The sequence below is a fragment of the Heloderma suspectum genome, chromosome 12, assembly GCF_057233095.1.
Source record: "Heloderma suspectum isolate Gila_16-S chromosome 12, 16-S_ref, whole genome shotgun sequence".
Classification (NCBI taxonomy): domain Eukaryota; kingdom Metazoa; phylum Chordata; class Lepidosauria; order Squamata; family Helodermatidae; genus Heloderma; species Heloderma suspectum.
This window is the reverse complement of record NC_139469.1, coordinates 446,747-463,727: the sequence shown is the minus strand read 5'-3', so window position 1 is coordinate 463,727 and position 16,981 is coordinate 446,747. Positions and strand designations below refer to the sequence as shown.

The 16,981-nt window shown below is 45.0% G+C and overlaps 1 protein-coding gene across 7 annotated transcripts in view; it reads right to left on the bottom strand.

Moving 5' to 3' along the window:
- Window positions 1-16,981, bottom strand: part of CREBBP (CREB binding lysine acetyltransferase) — a 153,302-nt gene that overhangs the window by 90,846 nt on the left and 45,475 nt on the right. For all 7 annotated transcript variants that reach the window (XM_084817897.1, XM_084817900.1, XM_084817898.1 and 4 more), the window contains exons 4-5: window positions 15,022-15,271; window positions 5,908-6,021 (exon numbers count right to left, since the gene is read on the bottom strand). In XM_084817897.1, the coding sequence (XP_084674023.1) occupies window positions 5,908-6,021; window positions 15,022-15,271 (364 nt within the window). The remainder of the gene's footprint in view (window positions 1-5,907; window positions 6,022-15,021; window positions 15,272-16,981) is intronic.

The window sequence follows — 16,981 nt, the reverse complement described above, 5'->3', positions numbered from 1 at the left end:
TCGAAACTGAAGGAAACTGAATGAGCAATCATTTCATTATCAGACAAACATCATAGCATGAACACTGAAGTGGGGACAGTGGGTGGGTTGTGTGAATACACAGATGACCACTTGAAGAACCACAGATACAGGTAAGCAACCTGTCCTCTTTCTTGTTGGTCTCTGTGCATCACACAGATGGGCAAGTAACAAGCTCACTTACTGGAGGTGGGTCAGTGTCCTAATGTAATACAGATGAGAGAACAGCACGGCCAAAAGAGCAGTCGGCTCGAGACCTCACATCCAAATGATAATGCCGTACGAATGTCGGTGGGGTTGCCCAAGTGGCAGCATGGCACAATTCTGCAATGGAGACACCCCTGTCGAATGCTGTCGGTGTTGCCATAGCCCTTGTGGAGTGTGCCGTCACTCTACCTAAATCCAGGTTTGCCAGTTCATAGGCAAGGAAAATGGTCTGTGTAACCCAGGAGGCTAGTCTTTGAGCCGACAACGGGAGACCCTTTTTTCTTCTGCCATAGCACACAAAAAGTCTTGGTGATTTGTGAAAAACTTCTGTTCTAGATTTATAGAAGGCCAATGCCCACCTCACATCCAAAGCATGCAGTCTCGACTCCAGCTCCAAAGCTGGGGATGGAAAAAAGGCAGGCAGAACGACGTCTTAATTGACATGAAATGCCAAAACCACCTTTGGCAATAATTGCACATCTAGGGGGAGTACAACCTTATCTCTATGGAAGACCATAGAAGGACCATCCACCCTAAGAGCCGCTAACTCACTAGCCTGATGGGCTAAAGTAATCACTACTAAAAAGGCCACCTTCCAAGAAAAAAGACGAAGAGAGGCTCAAAAGGTTTAACTGTCAAAGCTGGAAGGATTACTGACAAACTCCAACTCTGAATAGGAGTTTTTACCAGAGGCAGGAGGTTCTGTACTCCATGGAGAAACTGTCGAACGTGCGGGTGTGAGAAAACAGTAAATCCTTGTAGGAGAGCAAGTGATGCAGAAACAGCCGCCAAGCACACTTTAATAGATGAGAACTTAAGCCCCCTTTCAAATAAGGGGAACAAGAACTGCAAAATATTGGAAATGGAACAAGTAACAGGGTCCAACTCTCTTGAAATCACAAATGCCAAAAATTTTCCCCTGTTAAGGGCATAGGAACATCTAGTGGCTGGCTTGCTAGCTACCTCTAAGATTGTCCAGATCAGTTCCGAAACGTGTGAGAGATCCTGCAGGTTTGGAGCCTCCATGCTGTCAATTTCAGTGTTTGGAGATCGGGATGTCAAATGTGACCGTTCTGCTGGGACAGGAGATCTGCTCTCATCAGGAGCCGGAGATACTGGCCCCAACAGCGACGGAACAGTGGGGCAAACCATCCCTGCCTCAGCCACTGTGGCATATTAATTATGCAGTCTGTGTTGTCATCCAGGACCTTCGTCAACACCCGAGTTAGTAGGGGAAACGGTGGAAACAGGAAGTAGAATCCCTGGCTCCACGTCAGGAGGAAAGCGTCCCCAATGAGGCTTGACCTATGCCTGTTCTGCTGCAATACTTCCGGCATACTTTGTTGTCCTGTGTCACAAACAGGTCTATTTGGGGGTCTCCCCCCTGATTTGTTAGAGTCTGTAGTACTTCGGAGTAGAGCTGCCACTTGTGCGACACCTGACATGACCAAATGAGCATATCGGCCAGAACGTTGTTGGATCCTGCCACATGTACTGCTATCAAGGAGATTCCCTTCGCAATGCACCAGTTGAGGAGGTTCAGTGTAAGTCTGACTAAAGGAGGGGATTTCATTCCCCCTTGCTTATTCAAATAGTAAACCATGGTAATGTTGTCGGATGCGATCTGTACAACCCTGCCCAAAACATCGACTTCGAAGGCCTTCAGTGCTTTCTGGACTGCGAGCAGCTCGAGATAATTGATATGTTTTCCTTTCTCCGATGCAGTCTAAAGGCCCTGCACCTTGAGGGACCTGCAATGTGCCCCCACCCCTGTAGGGAGGTGTCCATCGTGAGAAGCCTGGAAGGCAAAGCTCGGTGAAAAGGCACTCCTGGGAGGAGAAGAGTGTGGGCGATCCACCACCAAAGCAACTCTTGAACCTTCTCTGGGATGCAAAGGTGAACGCGTCTCGCATCACTTAAGGGATCGAACGCATCATTGAACTACAACTGAAGATTCCTCATTTGGAGGCGGGCAAACGGGATCACTGCAGCAATAGCCACCATAAATTCCAGTAGCCGCTGGATGAAAGAAGCGGTTACAATATCCAAACAAAGAACGTCTGCTACCAAGGTCATGAGTGCGTCCGCCCAGTTCCTTGAGAGAAATGCGAGACCTAGAGTGGAGTCCAAAACCGCACCTATAAACTGAATGGTTTGGGTTGGGTTCAGAGAAGGCTTCTGAAAATGTATGTAGAGACCAAGGGCAGCTAGGAGATCGCAAGTGAGGGACACAGAATGGAGGAGGTCCCATCATGAGGGTGCCACTATGAGCCAATCGTCAATATAAGGAAAGAGAGTCACTCCTCACAGTCAAAGGTGAGCACAAATCACTGCCATGCACTTTGTAAAGACTCGGTGCTGTGGAGAGGCCGAAGGGGAGGAAGCAGAACTGGTACGCCTGTGTTTCAACGGTAAAATGAAGGTAACGTTGACTCGATTTTGCAACTGCAATGTGAAAATATGCGTCTTTGAGGTCAACGGGTGCAAACCAGTCTCCTCTCTGAAACATCGGAAGTATTGTAGTCAACGTGGCCATATGGAATTTCCTTGGTGTAATGAAGGAATTCATGTCCCGCAGGTCCAGGATTGGGCGTAGCCCTCCATCCCTTTTCGGTACTGCAGAGTATTGGGAATAAAAACCCTGGAGACGTTGATGAGGTGATACTAGCTGGATCACACCCTTCTCCAGTAGTAATGCCACCTCTGCTTCCAAGACAGCCGATGGTGGCATTGACCTGACCGTAACGAAGGGAGGGAGGGTGTTGAACTTGATCCTGTATCCTTTGCTGATTATTGACAGTACCCAAAAATCTGATGTGATTTATGTCCATGCTGGGAAAAACAGAGAGGCGAGTCCCAAATTTTTGAGGAGTGGTCGGTGAATGGAGGCATTTTGTCCTCAAGTCAAAGATGATTCTTGCCACCCGGATCGGACTTGCAACGAGTGGAGCAGAACTTGGATGGTGGATATTGTCTCCTCAGGACAGAGGGATGTTAGCCTTGTTGTCTGTGGTACTGATCTCCCTGTTGCCTCTGCTGTTGAAAAACGGGCTGACGAAATCAGCGCCGAGGCTTGAACTAAGTTGGGGCTTGAGCAAGTCCCCTCTTCTTGGCTGTGGCCTTCGCTTTTTGGACCAAGTCCGTAGCTTCATCGTGGTCGCATTAAATAAACCAGTGCTGTAAAATGGAAGATCTTCAATACACGATCTGGCTTCTAGAGACAAATTGGCCAACCTACAGCTTTTTGAAGTGGGTGTCATAGATGCTGGGGTCTTCCACGGTTGTTTCACAGTCTGCAACAATGTCGGAAGGGATGGCGACTGGCATTGCAGTCGCAACATTAACAACATCAAATACCGGGTCCTTCAGGCATTCAACGGGTTGTTGCGTTTCTGTCCCTAAAGACTGCGCCATTCTCAAGATTTATTCAGAGAAATGGCCTAAATCTTCAGAAGGTGAAATCGGGTACTGCGATCCTACTGCTCCACCCAGAGAAGAAACTGATGGCGCAATAGAGGAGTATGAGGCAGAATCCGACTGATAGTCATCAGTAGCAGAATATGGTGATGTTCCCGGCAGAGAAGGGACCGCCTCCTCCCGCCTGTCAGAAAGTGCTGAAAGGGCATCTTGTGGAACGGTGAAAAGCTGGGTCTGCCTTGGCAGTAATGGTGGCGGCATTTGCTGAAGTGAATCAGAGTCTTCTTAGTGTTGAGCCTGAGGCATTGCCTCCGTAGGGGGACATGATAAAGTCGCTGTCAGGATGGATCTAGGGCGACGAGAGTCCATGTCCATATGAGGACAGAAGCGGTTGTCTTGTCTCTGTCTCCAATCATCCCAGTAATAGGTAGGTCTAGGAGGGAGCAACCACTCCGAGCATCTCTCCCAATCCAACATCGATGAACAAGATCGATGACAAGGTGCACAAGCTGAGTCCAACCTATGGTCCCAAGGATAGCATGAAGCTCTAGAATCGGGTGAGTCCCAATGCCGAGGTAAGTAAGGAGGTAGGGTAGTGTCTTGCCGTCTCTCACACAGTGGAGTGGAATGGTAGATTTCACCCTCAGACGTTGAGGCTATTTGTACAATGTCGACCCTCAGTATCAACACTTCCTCTGTACCGTGTCTTGGCACCAACTCGGATCTTATCGGTATTGATGAGTTCAGCAGAGGCAGTGGCGGAAGAAGGTCTGAACGCTTCATATGCGACTTATTTATTTATTTATTATTAAATTTATTGATCGCCCATCTGGCTGGTCACCCAGCCACCCTGGGCGATGTACAATCATAGAAACAGTTTAAAACAATAAAATTCTACGTTAAAAACGTTCTCTCATCTGTCACCTTCTTTCTCTTCTTTTTCTCTGACTCCGTGGTCTTAGGCCTTCGAGCCTTTTTCAACAACTTTTTCCACTGTAGACAGCGTTAGAGATCTCCCGAGAGTAAGTGGCTTCTCTGTCCTGCCCATGGTTAGAGCTGGCACAGAGGGAGAAACAGGAGGCTGTGCTTTTTCTGTCCCCTCTCCCCTGTGAAACACTTTCCCCAAGGTGGAGGGTTGCGCCATTATAGTTTTAGAGGTTTCAACAGCAGCCAACATCCGCTTCCAAAGTTCTGCTCGCAGCCTGTCGGCCCAATTTTACAGGCTTGTTTAGAAAAACCTTGGCAGAATGAGCAGGCCTCCACTACGTGCCCCTCTCCAAGGCAGAGAAGATAGAGGGAATGCCAATCTGAAGGTGGGAATTTACTCCCACACTGCGAGCACTTCCGAAAGGGTGCTTTCAAGGCCATACGCCCTGGGGCAGATAGTGCGCGATCTACGGATCACTCTCTTCAGAAAGAAGAAAAATAACAGCAAATAAAAATAATAATGAAAAGCAAGAAAGAACGATAGGAAGAGGTACAGACAGAATAAAATCTCAGCCCGCATGCTTGCCAAAAATGTAGTCCAAAACAGACGAAGACCCAACGAGGCACCACAGTTGGTGGTTGAAGAACTGAGGGAATAGGCGGGAATCCCTCCGGACATGCGCGATGGAATGGTGGGGGAGGGGTCCCGCCAAAACTTTCTCAGCTTTAGAAGTTTCCCAAATCGAGGCTCCACACCGACGCAGAGCCCATCTGTGTGATGGACAGAGATCACAAAGAAGAACTGTCACCTCTACTTGCTGCTGCTCTCACCAGCTGGGCGGGGCCATCTTTCCCCCCTCACCAAGACCACTGGAACCAAACTGCTTGGTGAGGAAGAACAGCAGGACCATCTGCTCATGGGATGGGGTCATTATCCATTTCCTTTTGTGTCGTTCCTTTTTAGATCGTAAGCCTGAGGGCAGGGGTTGTGATCTGTAAGTCACCTGGAGAGCTCTTCTGACTGAAGAGCGGGGTATAAATACTTTAAATAAATAAATAAATAAATAATATTTAAGGCTATGTATGGCCAATACAAATGCTTTCTAAATACTCAAGTTTTATGCATTCTTGCTCTGATAACCTCATTTTATTAGAGCAGGTTAACTACATACCAAATCAGAATTTTCAGAAGGGGAATTAGCCCACTAAATCTTTACAATGGAATTATTCAGGGCAGAAGATCGCAAGTATGTCTGCCAACGTAAATCTGTAGGAAAACATTTAAAGAGCATTTCTCCCTCTCTGTACATTAGTTCTTCAACTGAACTGACTACTTACGTTGTTGGTTTCTCTTGTCACTGGCATTTTTCAATGGGAGACACACGGGGCAATCATGCCGTGTACAATTCTTCCAGTGGGATATGATCTGACGTGATGATGCACAATGGGCAACTAGGATAAGGAGAAAAGCCATAAGCTAACCCTTTTATCATTTCAGTAATCTCAATTCCACGTTCCAAGTCACCTATTCACCAAATGTTGCAGTAGTCGCTGGAAAGCTCATGTCTGTGAACAAAGAATATCACTGAGAAGAAAACAGAAGACAATAAAGCAGGAGGCATTCCGCATTGGTGCAGAAGTCATAAGTTTCACTTGCTACACTAGGTAAGATGACCTGAATTCCTGCATTTCCTAAAAAAGGACCCTGTGCCCCAAAGGCCTCCTAGCAGAGGTATGTAATTCACAAAACAACTAATTTCTAAAGCTGCAGTGGGAGGAAAAGATCACATGTAAAGACACTTAAATAGCAAAATTAAAATTAAAGAAAATCATTAACATTAACCCCACCCTCCATGATCATTGTGTCATAAACTTGATGATGGACAGAAATGTCTAGACATTTAATTCCTATACATTGAAGAACTAAGATATATACTTTTAAGTTCCAGAGATGCCACCCACAACAGAAAAATTAAACCTCAGACTTATTAGCAAGAGAACACTTTAGGGTTAGGGTATTTTAGAAAAAGTTTTTATTGTAGAATTTTATTGTTTTAAACTGTTTTATTATATGCTGTACATCGCCCAGAGTGGCTGGGTGACCAGCCAGATGGGCGATTAATAAATTTAATAAATAAAATAAATAAAAACATCAACTGATCTTAAATCCACTGATACTGCAATTGCAGCTGCACAACAGAAAGCAGAGTGCACAACAAAAAGTGACTGGAGGCCATCTCTCAGAACACCATGCTCCCTCCTGCAAACTCTGACTCTCCCATTCATCCAAAGCAGCAAACACCCTGCATTAACTATTAATTCCTGAATAAGTATAACTTGAGAAAACGAAGGTGAATATTGTGAAGTAGAACGGTGTGGATATCGTGGAGAGACTCTCCTCCCTCCACAGGATCCCCAAGCTTGATGCTCCTAGACAAACAGTTCCAGAGCAAGGAATAGCCCGAAGGAAGAAGTATCATTTTCAAGTCCAAAAACTACAGTGCAGAGAAAAGCACTATGCTTGGGTAATACTCCAAGATGTTATGACAAGTCCAAACCCTGCTGTTAAAAATGCATAGGCTGGAGAGAATCTGAGAAGGACAACTCACAGACGAGTTCCCAGCTGGCTGTGCTCCAAACTGTCTTAGGTGCCACTCCACAAGACAGGTCATACCAAAGCAGTACTCCCCCACCATGCAGGGACAATAAGTTGCATTAAAGAAAAGGACTGAACTGATTAAAGTTCACCAACAGCCTCCCAAATGGAACAAGTCAATTTAGTCCAGAACAACATATGCGGAAATGCACCCTCAGCTGAGGCAAGGGGTTTTACTCTGGAATGCCTCAGGAGGAAGAAATTATGCCCAAGAGGCTGTCCTGGAATGCAGGGCCAGGGACCTGTTTCCCCCTTCCCTCTGTCCCCCTTGAAGGATGGACTGTAAAGTGCACTGTGGGAAAAGAATCAGGTTTTGAGATAGACTGTGAAGAAGAAGTTCTCAAAGCCTTCCTGCTGCCAGTATTTATCCTGCTATTGCTAATAGAAACAGAAAAGGCAGGTGGATGACCTGTAACTTATATTCTCTAAAGTGGTCTTTTATGAATTCTGTGCCTGTACAGAACACAACTGGGAAACTAAGGATGTGCACTGGATGTGGCCCAAGCCCAACTGAATCAGGCCCCTTTGAACCATTTCTCAGGCTTCCCAAGGTGAAGCAGACTTCCCTCCAAAGTGACTAGAAACAAAGCTGGATGCTGCACAAGGCTTTATTTGCAATTTGGCTTTGGAAAGGCATGTTCCAAAAAATAGCGCCTTTTGCTTTTGTTTCTTTAAATGCTGATGGCAGGGAGAGGGGTTGAATGACAGTCTATCTTCTAATCATAGGGCACATTTTACCAGGGGCTCTCCAATCACTATGCTTTGGGGGACCCATTCTTCCAATGCTACCAGGTTTTACCTATCCTTCTGAAACTTTGCAGGTTCTTGCCTGGAGACACCTCTAAAATGTGTGCCATTTTTATACAAATTTCTCAAAAAAACACAGGGGGAGGGAAAGGGAAGCAAACACACACAATTTGAGGACTGCCCTTCTACATAAATGGCTGCACCTACTTTTAATAAATCGCTGAAAATGCTGTCATTTTCAGAACAACAGTCCACAAGGAACATATGGGGATAAGTTCTTTGTGGGATATCCTCAAAATGTAAACGCTGCTCTTGCACAAAAATACCTGCACCTATTCATTTGAAACTTGGCAAGCTTGATCATCTCAGGAGGGGCAAGAACCCCTGAAAATTTCACCCAATTCTACCAAGAGATTAAAAAGTTATCGGCAGTCCCTTTAGAAAAAAAACTAAAAGATGCACAGCGCAAAAACCACTGCAATTTTCTGAAATTTGGCAGACATAATCCCCTCTTCAAGGGGTAGTATGCATACAAACCTCATCCACCTTTGACAAACAGATACCCAAGTTGAAATGGACAGCCGCTGAATCAGGCTGTTTTCTGAAGTGCCAAATCAGGGCCCATGTCAAATCTTGAGGTCGGTGGAAACTTCCTACTGCACAAATCGAGCGCCAGTTGCTCACAGCCTTCTCCCTCAAGGTTCCTGCACTGTGCACATGCTGAGAGGAGTGAGGCAAGTGCCTTCCCACTCAGTCCTTCCTTGACTGTTGCAGAAAACGATACTCTGCAGAAAAAATAAGGACCCCTGCAGCGGACTAAGTGGGCTGTTTGTGTGGCTGGACCGACGATCGCTTGAGTATCAGTTATAAGTTGTTGTTGTTGTTCAGTCGTTCAGTCGTGTCCGACTCTTCGTGACCCCATGGACCATAGCACGCCAGGCCTTCCTGTCCTGCGCTCTCTCCCGGACGTGCTCAAGTTCATATTCATTGCATCAGTGATGCTATCTAGCCATCTCATCCTCTGCCGTCCCCTTCTCCTTTTGCCTTCAGTCTTTCCCAGCATCAGGGTCTTTTCCAGGGAGTTTTCTCTTCGCATTAGGTGGCCAAAATATTGGAGCTTCAGCTTCATTATCTGTCCTTCCAATGAGCACTCAGGGTTGATTTCCTTTAGGATGGACTGATTGGACCTCCTTGCAGTCCAGGGGACTCGTAAGAGTCTTCTCCAGCACCACAGTTCGAAAGCATCGATTCTTCGGCGCTCAGCCTTCCTTATAGTCCAGCTCTCACAGCCATACATTACTACTGGGAAAACCATAGCTTTGATTAGACGGACCTTTGTCGGCAAGGTGATGTCTCTGCTTCTGACTATGCTGTCTAGGTTGGCCATAGCTTTCCTCCCAAGGAGCAAGCGTCTTTTAATTTCATGGCTACAGTCACCGTCTGCGGTGATCTTGGAGCCCAAGAAAGTAAAATCTGTCACTGCTTCCATTTCTTCCCCTTCTATATGCCAGGAAGTGATGGGGCCAGATGCCATGATCTTCGTTTTTTTAATGTTGAGTTTCAAACCAGCTTTTGCACTCTCCTCTTTCACCCTCAACAAGAGGCTCTTGAGATCCTCTTCACTTTCTGCCATTAGGGTGGTATTGTCTGCATATCGGAGGTTGTTGATAATTCTCCCAGCAATCTTAATTCCGACCTCTGATTCATCCAACCCGGCATTTCTCATGATGTACTCCGCATATAAGTTAAATAAGCAGGGTGACAATATGCAGCCTTGTCGTACTCCTTTCCCAATTTTGAACCAATCGGTTGTTCCATGTCTGGTTCTTACTGTTGCTTCTTGACCCTCGTACAGGTTTCTCAGGAGACAGGTAAGGTGGTCTGGTACTCCCATCACTTTAAGAATTTGCCACAGTTTGTTGTGATCCACACAATCAAAGGCTTTAGCGTAGTCAATGAAGCAGAAATAGACGTTTTTCTGGAATTCTCTTGCTTTCTCCATGATGCAGCAAATGTTGGCGATAGGGACCCTATTCTGCTTCTTCATAGTCTCTGTGGATAGGTCTAGTATGAGATGTAGATGTTCTTGAACCAATTGGAAACAGTGACCACAGTGCTATCAAATTTAATATATATTTAAGTGGCAAATTGCCAAGGAAGTCCAACACAGTCACATTTGACTTCAAAAGAGGAAACTTCTCGAAAATGAGGGAACTGGGGGAGAAGTACACTGGAGTATTATCCAGTTTTTCATGAAATCGGCTTTGGTCCGTCAGCGGCACATGGAGCAAGAAAAGCCATGTATGCTCTACCTAAACCCTGACTTTTCTTGCTTTGTGTGCCCCTGATGAGCCAAAGCTGATTTCATCCAGAAAAATATCATCAACCTTGTAGGTGCTGCTCAGCGAATAAGAGAGTTGGTCCCTTGCTCGGGGAAGTTTACTGGAAGTGCTGAATTAAGACCCTGTAGTTTACCACACACCTCTCCCCTCTCATCCAGCACTGAGGTGAATCCTGTCCTGTATCTCAAGAAAAAGCAAACCTCGCAGCATGATCCCCATGAAGGCTTACTTGAAAGTAAGTCCCACTGAATTCAGTGGGGCTTACTCCCCTGCTTGAGACTGCAGGGGAGCGAGTTTTACTTCTTACTGGGGAGCAAAACTCACTTCTGAGTGAACATGCACACAGTGGTGGCTTCACAGAGACTCTCATCCAGCACTGAGATATGTAAGATTAAAACTGTGCTTTTATGAATGGAGAAAACAGCCTGCATTTTATGAATGAGTCAAACCACTATCCTGACCCATCACAATGGTGAAACTGTGCCTTTAAGGGAGAAAATAGCAGCATGGCTCCGATTTTCTCAATGGGAAAAAGACGCTACAGATTCTCAAAGAAAAGGTGCCTTTTTTCCCCTTTTTTTTAAGGAGATGGAGCCAGCATGTATTTTGGTGTGTTTGTTGTTGCTTTGAGGGGGGTGAAGGGAAGAAGAGCTGTGGGCACTGTTGTGATGGGAGCAAGAAGAATGGAGGAAGCGAGGCAGCAGCAGCTGAGGGAAGAAGAGTCTGGAGTAGGTGGTTCTCCTCAGGCACCCCGAGGGGTTACTGAAGTTCATTCCAAGGAGGTGGATACAAGTGGGGAGTTACTTAACGTTTGACCACTAGTTCTGAAAAAAAAATTCCGCTTCCTATGTCTACTAAAGGAAGTGCCAATGTCTCACTTCGCCCCACTCCCATCTCTCTCTCTCTCTCTTTTCTTCTTTTCCTAACCAGACAGCGGAAGGGTTTCTGGCTCCTAGCAAGCCCAGAAGCGTTTATGAATGAGAACGGCAGAGTAGATACAACTGGTGATAGTAGTGCCGATGGGGAAAAAGAGTGAATGGGGAGGGGGAAAGGGCGGCCTCTCCCCTTGACCACCTCACTGCCAGGTCACAGCCACGTCACAGAGGCATGGCCAGGATTTAACGCAGCGGGATGGGGCATACTGCAAGAGAACTGCTTGGGAGCCGCTTTAAGTAAAAACTACAGAGTAAAAGGACTTTCAGAAAGTGCAGCTTTTCAGGAGAGATGCAGCCGGTTGGCTGAGGATTGGCCACAATATCATGTGGATATCATGATGATGATATCATGGTATCATGATATCATGATGATATCATGGAGAGCCAGTGAGTGTAGTGGTGAGAGTGACGGACTGGGAGCCGGGAGATCTAGGTTCTAGTCCCCACTTGGCCATGGAAGCTCACTGGGTGACTTTGGGCCAGTCACAGACTCTCAGCCCAACCCACCTCACAGGGTTGTTGTTGTGAGGATACAACAGAGAGGAGGAGGATAATGTAAGCCGCCTTGGGTTCCTTGCAAGAGGAAAAATGGCGGGATATAAATGCAATAATAATAATAATAATAATAATAATGATGATGATGATGATGATGATGTGTCCCTAACAACTTTAAGCCACAGAAGAATTGGGGAAAACCTCCCATGTAGACAGGCCCCTGGTGAAAAGGAAGTTGAAAGGGGGAGTCAAGAGGGTTAAATCCCTTGAAAATGCTTAGAAGTTATCCAAAACCATAACAACAGAGGCTCAGCTAAAATGTATACCACAGGTTAGAAAAGGTAGTACCAAATCCAAGAGGTCACTGGCATGGTTAACAAACAGTGTCACGGAAGCTAATATGGAAAAGAGGTCTTCCTTCAGAAAATGGAAGTCTTGCCCAAGTAAGGAAAACAAAAGGGAGCACAAGCTTGCACAAAGGAGATGCAAGCAGACAATAAGAGACGCAAAAAACCCTTTTGAGGAGCATATTGCTAACAACATCAAGGCCAACAATACATTCTTTAAATATATCAGAAGCAGGAAATCAGCTAAGGAGGCAGTTGGACCTTTGGATGACAATGGAGTTAAAGGAGTACTAAAGGAGGACAAAAGGATTGCAGGGAAACCTGAATGGGTTGTTCTCATTTGTCTTCACTGCAGAAGATACAGGACAGATACCTGTGCCTGAACTGATGTTTTCAGAAAGGGAGTCTGAGGAACTGAGGCAAATAGTGGTGACAAAAGATGGAAGTTCTCATTTCATGTCTGATCCTCACCTTCTTCTATTCAGATTAATATGGCTCTAACAAAGAAAAAGCTACCCCTGCAGCCTATCTATTATATGACGAGTCAGTGCTCCACCGTCTGAGCAAGAGGTGTCCCCTAGCTGCAATTTTTGTAGCAATGGCTGAGCAGAAATTTCACCAGAATTACCACTGCCACTTGCAAGATATGTCAGTGACATCTTGCTTAGAACAGAGTGGGAAGGAACCTCAAAGGCCATGTAGTCCAACCCCGTGCTGACACAAGAAATCCACTGCTACAGCATCTCTGATAGGTGGCTATCAAGCCTCTAATGAAGAAGAGTCCATCACCTTTCAAGGCAGTCTGTCAAACAGTGCATACCACCAGAAAGCTTGTCCTAATGTTGAGACAAAATCCCCTTTCTTGTACTTTGAAACCACTGGTTCAGGTCGCCCCCTCTGAAGCAACAGAAAAGGTTGCTCCATTATTTGTGCAGCAGCCCTTCAACTATTTCAAGGGTTGGTGCTAGTTTCTTCTCATCTCATGTCTGATCTTCAGCGTCACCTATTCAGAATAATATGGCTCTAACAACATAAAAGCTTTCCACTGCAGCCTCCTATCTCAATGTTGGACTCGATGGTCTTATAGATCCCTTCCAACCCTATGATTCTATAATTCTATCTTATGACTTCCTTGGGGGCTTGCCTCCTGCTGCCCTGGGAACTTTTTTAACCTTAAATGGCAGCCTACTAATATTTCAAATAAATTAATATAATATAAATTTAGGACATTAGATGGAGCTTCAAAATTTATCTTAAAGAGTGCTTTCCATCTTGCAGTCTTCCAGAAAAGACCTCCAGCTCAGGCATATACATACTGAATGGAGAACATATCTTTCTTCTCCTGTGAAAGGGGGAAGAGCTTGCAAGTTATCTTATTAGTTAATATTCTTATCAAATTTGCAGACAGCACAAAACTGGGAAGGATAACTAAGATCTTAGAAGACAAATAAAATTTAAAATTACCGTGATGGAACCAAAAGCTGGACTGAAACTAAAAAAATAAAATAAAATGCAATTCAACAGACTCAAATGTAAAGTTCTGTTGCAGAGAGCTTCGACTATTGGGCTGTATAGAAATGTAATAAATGACTAAATAAAAATAAGTAGTATATGTGAAAACGTTCATGGGATTGCAGTTGATTGCAAGCAGAATATGAGTCAGCAGTGTGATGCAGCTGCAAAAAAGATAATGTGATTTTAGGCAGCATTAATAGAACCATAGTTTCCAAGTCACAGAAAGTAACAAACAGATCCACTTTATTCTGCACAAGTTACACTTCTTCTACAGCAGGGGTGGGCAAAAAGCAGATCCCCAGATGTTTCGCATTTCAACTCCCATCATTCCTAACCACTGGCCATGTTGGCATGGGCTTCTGGGAGATGAAGTCCCAAACATGTGGACATCTACCTTCTGCCCACCTCTGATCTAGAGTACTGTATCTAGCTCTCTGCACTGTATTTCAGGAAGGACATAGACAAACTGGAATGAATTCAGAGAAGGGCAATGAAGATGGTCAGAGGTATGGGAAACACGTCTTGTGAGGAAAAATGGGAGGAACTGGGTATGTTTAGCTTGGTGAGGGGACATGATGGCACTCTTCAAATATCTGAAGGTTTGCCACAAAGAAAAGAGGAAGGACTTGTTCTCTACTACTCCAGAGGGCAGGACTGGAGCTAATGGGAGTAAATTAGAGGAGGCAGATTTCAGCTGAACATCAGGAGTAACTTCCTAATGGTAAGAGCAGTGCCACAATGGAGCTAATTACTTAGACGGGGGAGGGGGTCTCCCTCACGGAAGGCCTCCAAACAGAGGCCAGAGAGCCTTCTGCTGAGCTTGCTCTAGCTCTGGATTTAGTGCATAAAGCAGGGGGTTGGACCAGATGGCCTCCAAAGCCCCGCTCCAACTCTGTGATGGCGGGTGGGGCTGAGTCACCCTAACTGGCTCATTTTTCCAAAACATTCCCAACATGATCTGGATGAATCTTCCACCTGTTTCTAGCTGCAAGTTTGTTACTAGCTTTGAACCCTTCTGAGAGAAACTCTAAAAGCCTCCTGCTTAGGCTGCATGGTATTCCTTGAGGCACTCTCCAAATCAGTATTTTTTAAACAGCCTGCTTCCCACTAACCGGAGTAGCACCTGGGACTATTCTGAGAAGGTATGATGAGAGCTTCAGTATTATCAAAGCAATATGGGACTAAACCACATATTACTTTAATCCCCAAGCCAGAAGCCCTGATCAGCCCAGTCTGGAAGTAGGGGAGTGTCTCTTGTTATGATGAACCTTGGCCATGCCACCCATACATAAAGGAGGCTTCACATTCACCCTCTGCCCAGCTTCACTGATCCAAGCATGGCACACAATCATGCAGAAGCTGGGGAAAAAAGAATGCATAATGGACTTTGGGACATTTCAACCACCTGCTCTTACCTTGACAGGCCTTTCCAGCTTGACAATGTGTCATATGATTGAGGACATTTTTCATGGTTCGGCAGTGGGGAAGAGCACAAGGCCGCACCTCTCCATTGGCTTGTTCTCGTCTCTGACACTTGTGAGCATGGAGTAGCAGAACTAATTGTTGCTGAATAAGTTTGCGCTTCTCAGGATCAGCTGTTGGCCCTGTTGTCATTGCCGGTGTGGGTACAATTCCCACCTGCTGTACCTGGGTTTGCATTTGAGACTAGAAAAGAAAACATTTGTGCATTTCATGAAACAAAAGGCCTGGTTATGACGTTTTACTTAAAGCAGCACAGATTGCAATGTAAGCTTATTAAATAGTAGTGGTTTGACCATCAACTCAAACTTCTTTGCCATGACAAGTTGCTACTAAGATATGAACATGTAAAAAACACCACCCCAAAACCCACCTTTATAAATGCACCTATTTTCATTGTAAACTTTTAACATTTACTTAGCCAGAGAAGTTACAATATTTACAATATACTGTCTAGGAATAAAGGCTCAGCATTTAAAAACAAAAAGATTAAAAACAAAAAGATTAAAAACAACAAATTCAAAGACTTTAAGACCACACAGGCGCATCCAGAAGTCCTAGTTCTACACTTCTGTTCTAGACACATGTGCTCTGAAGTGCTATTGGATTCGATAGAAATTCTTAAGAATGCTTCGTATCAGACATGTTACACATGATCCTAAACATAATGCATGGTAGTCCCGCTCATCTCACTGCAGATTATGTCCAAGTGAACATATTCAGAGGTTAGATGAGAATGACTTTCATTCTAAACTAGTTTACCAACTCCTGGAAGCATTTCTGGCTGGCTTGTTCAGCATTTGCTGCTTTCCTTTCATCTCTGCAGCGAACATTTCAGCAGCCTCTCTGTTCTCCTGCTATATTAGCACCCAATACTAAATAGCACTAGCATAATTGGTGGTACCACCACAGATGTTGACTTCAGTTCTTTCATCTTCATACCATATATGCCAGTTTAAAAAGTATATTAAAAATCATTTTCTATTTCTGCTATAGAAGGAGCAGTACTGGAAAATGGGCAAAGCATTCACATTTGTACAAGAAAGAGAAAGTTGCTGCCATGCCGATCCTGGAAAACAAATAATGCAATGCTTGTATGGGGCTGATAACTGCTGTTACAGAAACAACAGAATGGAAATAATCGTCATGCCTGTGTTTTAGTAATCTTCATTTCCCAAGACTTTGTTTTCTGTATGACGTTAAAGGCTGCAAGAAGTGGCATTGGCCCAATAAGCAATATCACCTACCTTTCTTTGTAAAATGAAGTCATAGAATCATAGAATAGTAAAGTTAAAATAGTAAAAACTCAAAGTTTTTATGAGAAGCCTGCCAGTTTCATTTCTGAAGATATATTTAAAAAACACCATGAAAACCATGTCTCTTGTAAACCACCCTTAGAGCTTTGGCTAAAGGGCCATACAGGAATGGGATGGATGGATGGATGGATGGATGGATGGATGGATGGACGGACGGACAGACAGACAGACAGACAAATAAATGAGATGCGAAATGAGCTCCACAGCAGTACTAGATACTACTGATCTAATGCGCTGAGTGACCATCTGTTAAACTGCCCCCTTGCTCTTTTTCTGCTAGAGGCACAAACCTCCCTCCTCCCCATCATGTGGCAGCAGGACAAGAAAATGCTCTTCTCCCAAATGCAAGAAGGAAGACCTCCATGCCCCTCTTCCAGCACCCCATAAAAGCAGCAGCTTTTCTAGCAGCTTCCTCCTCCTCTTCAAAGAGGCTCACCAGCGGCTAAAAGGGCAGCATCTTCAAGCAGCAGGAATTCATTCAACAGCTTCTGGTCCCATGTATAAAGCCAAGTCCCTTCCTCAGGAAACCTCTCTAGGCAGGCCTTGCCCCCAACCATTATTGACAGGATCCATTGCAATG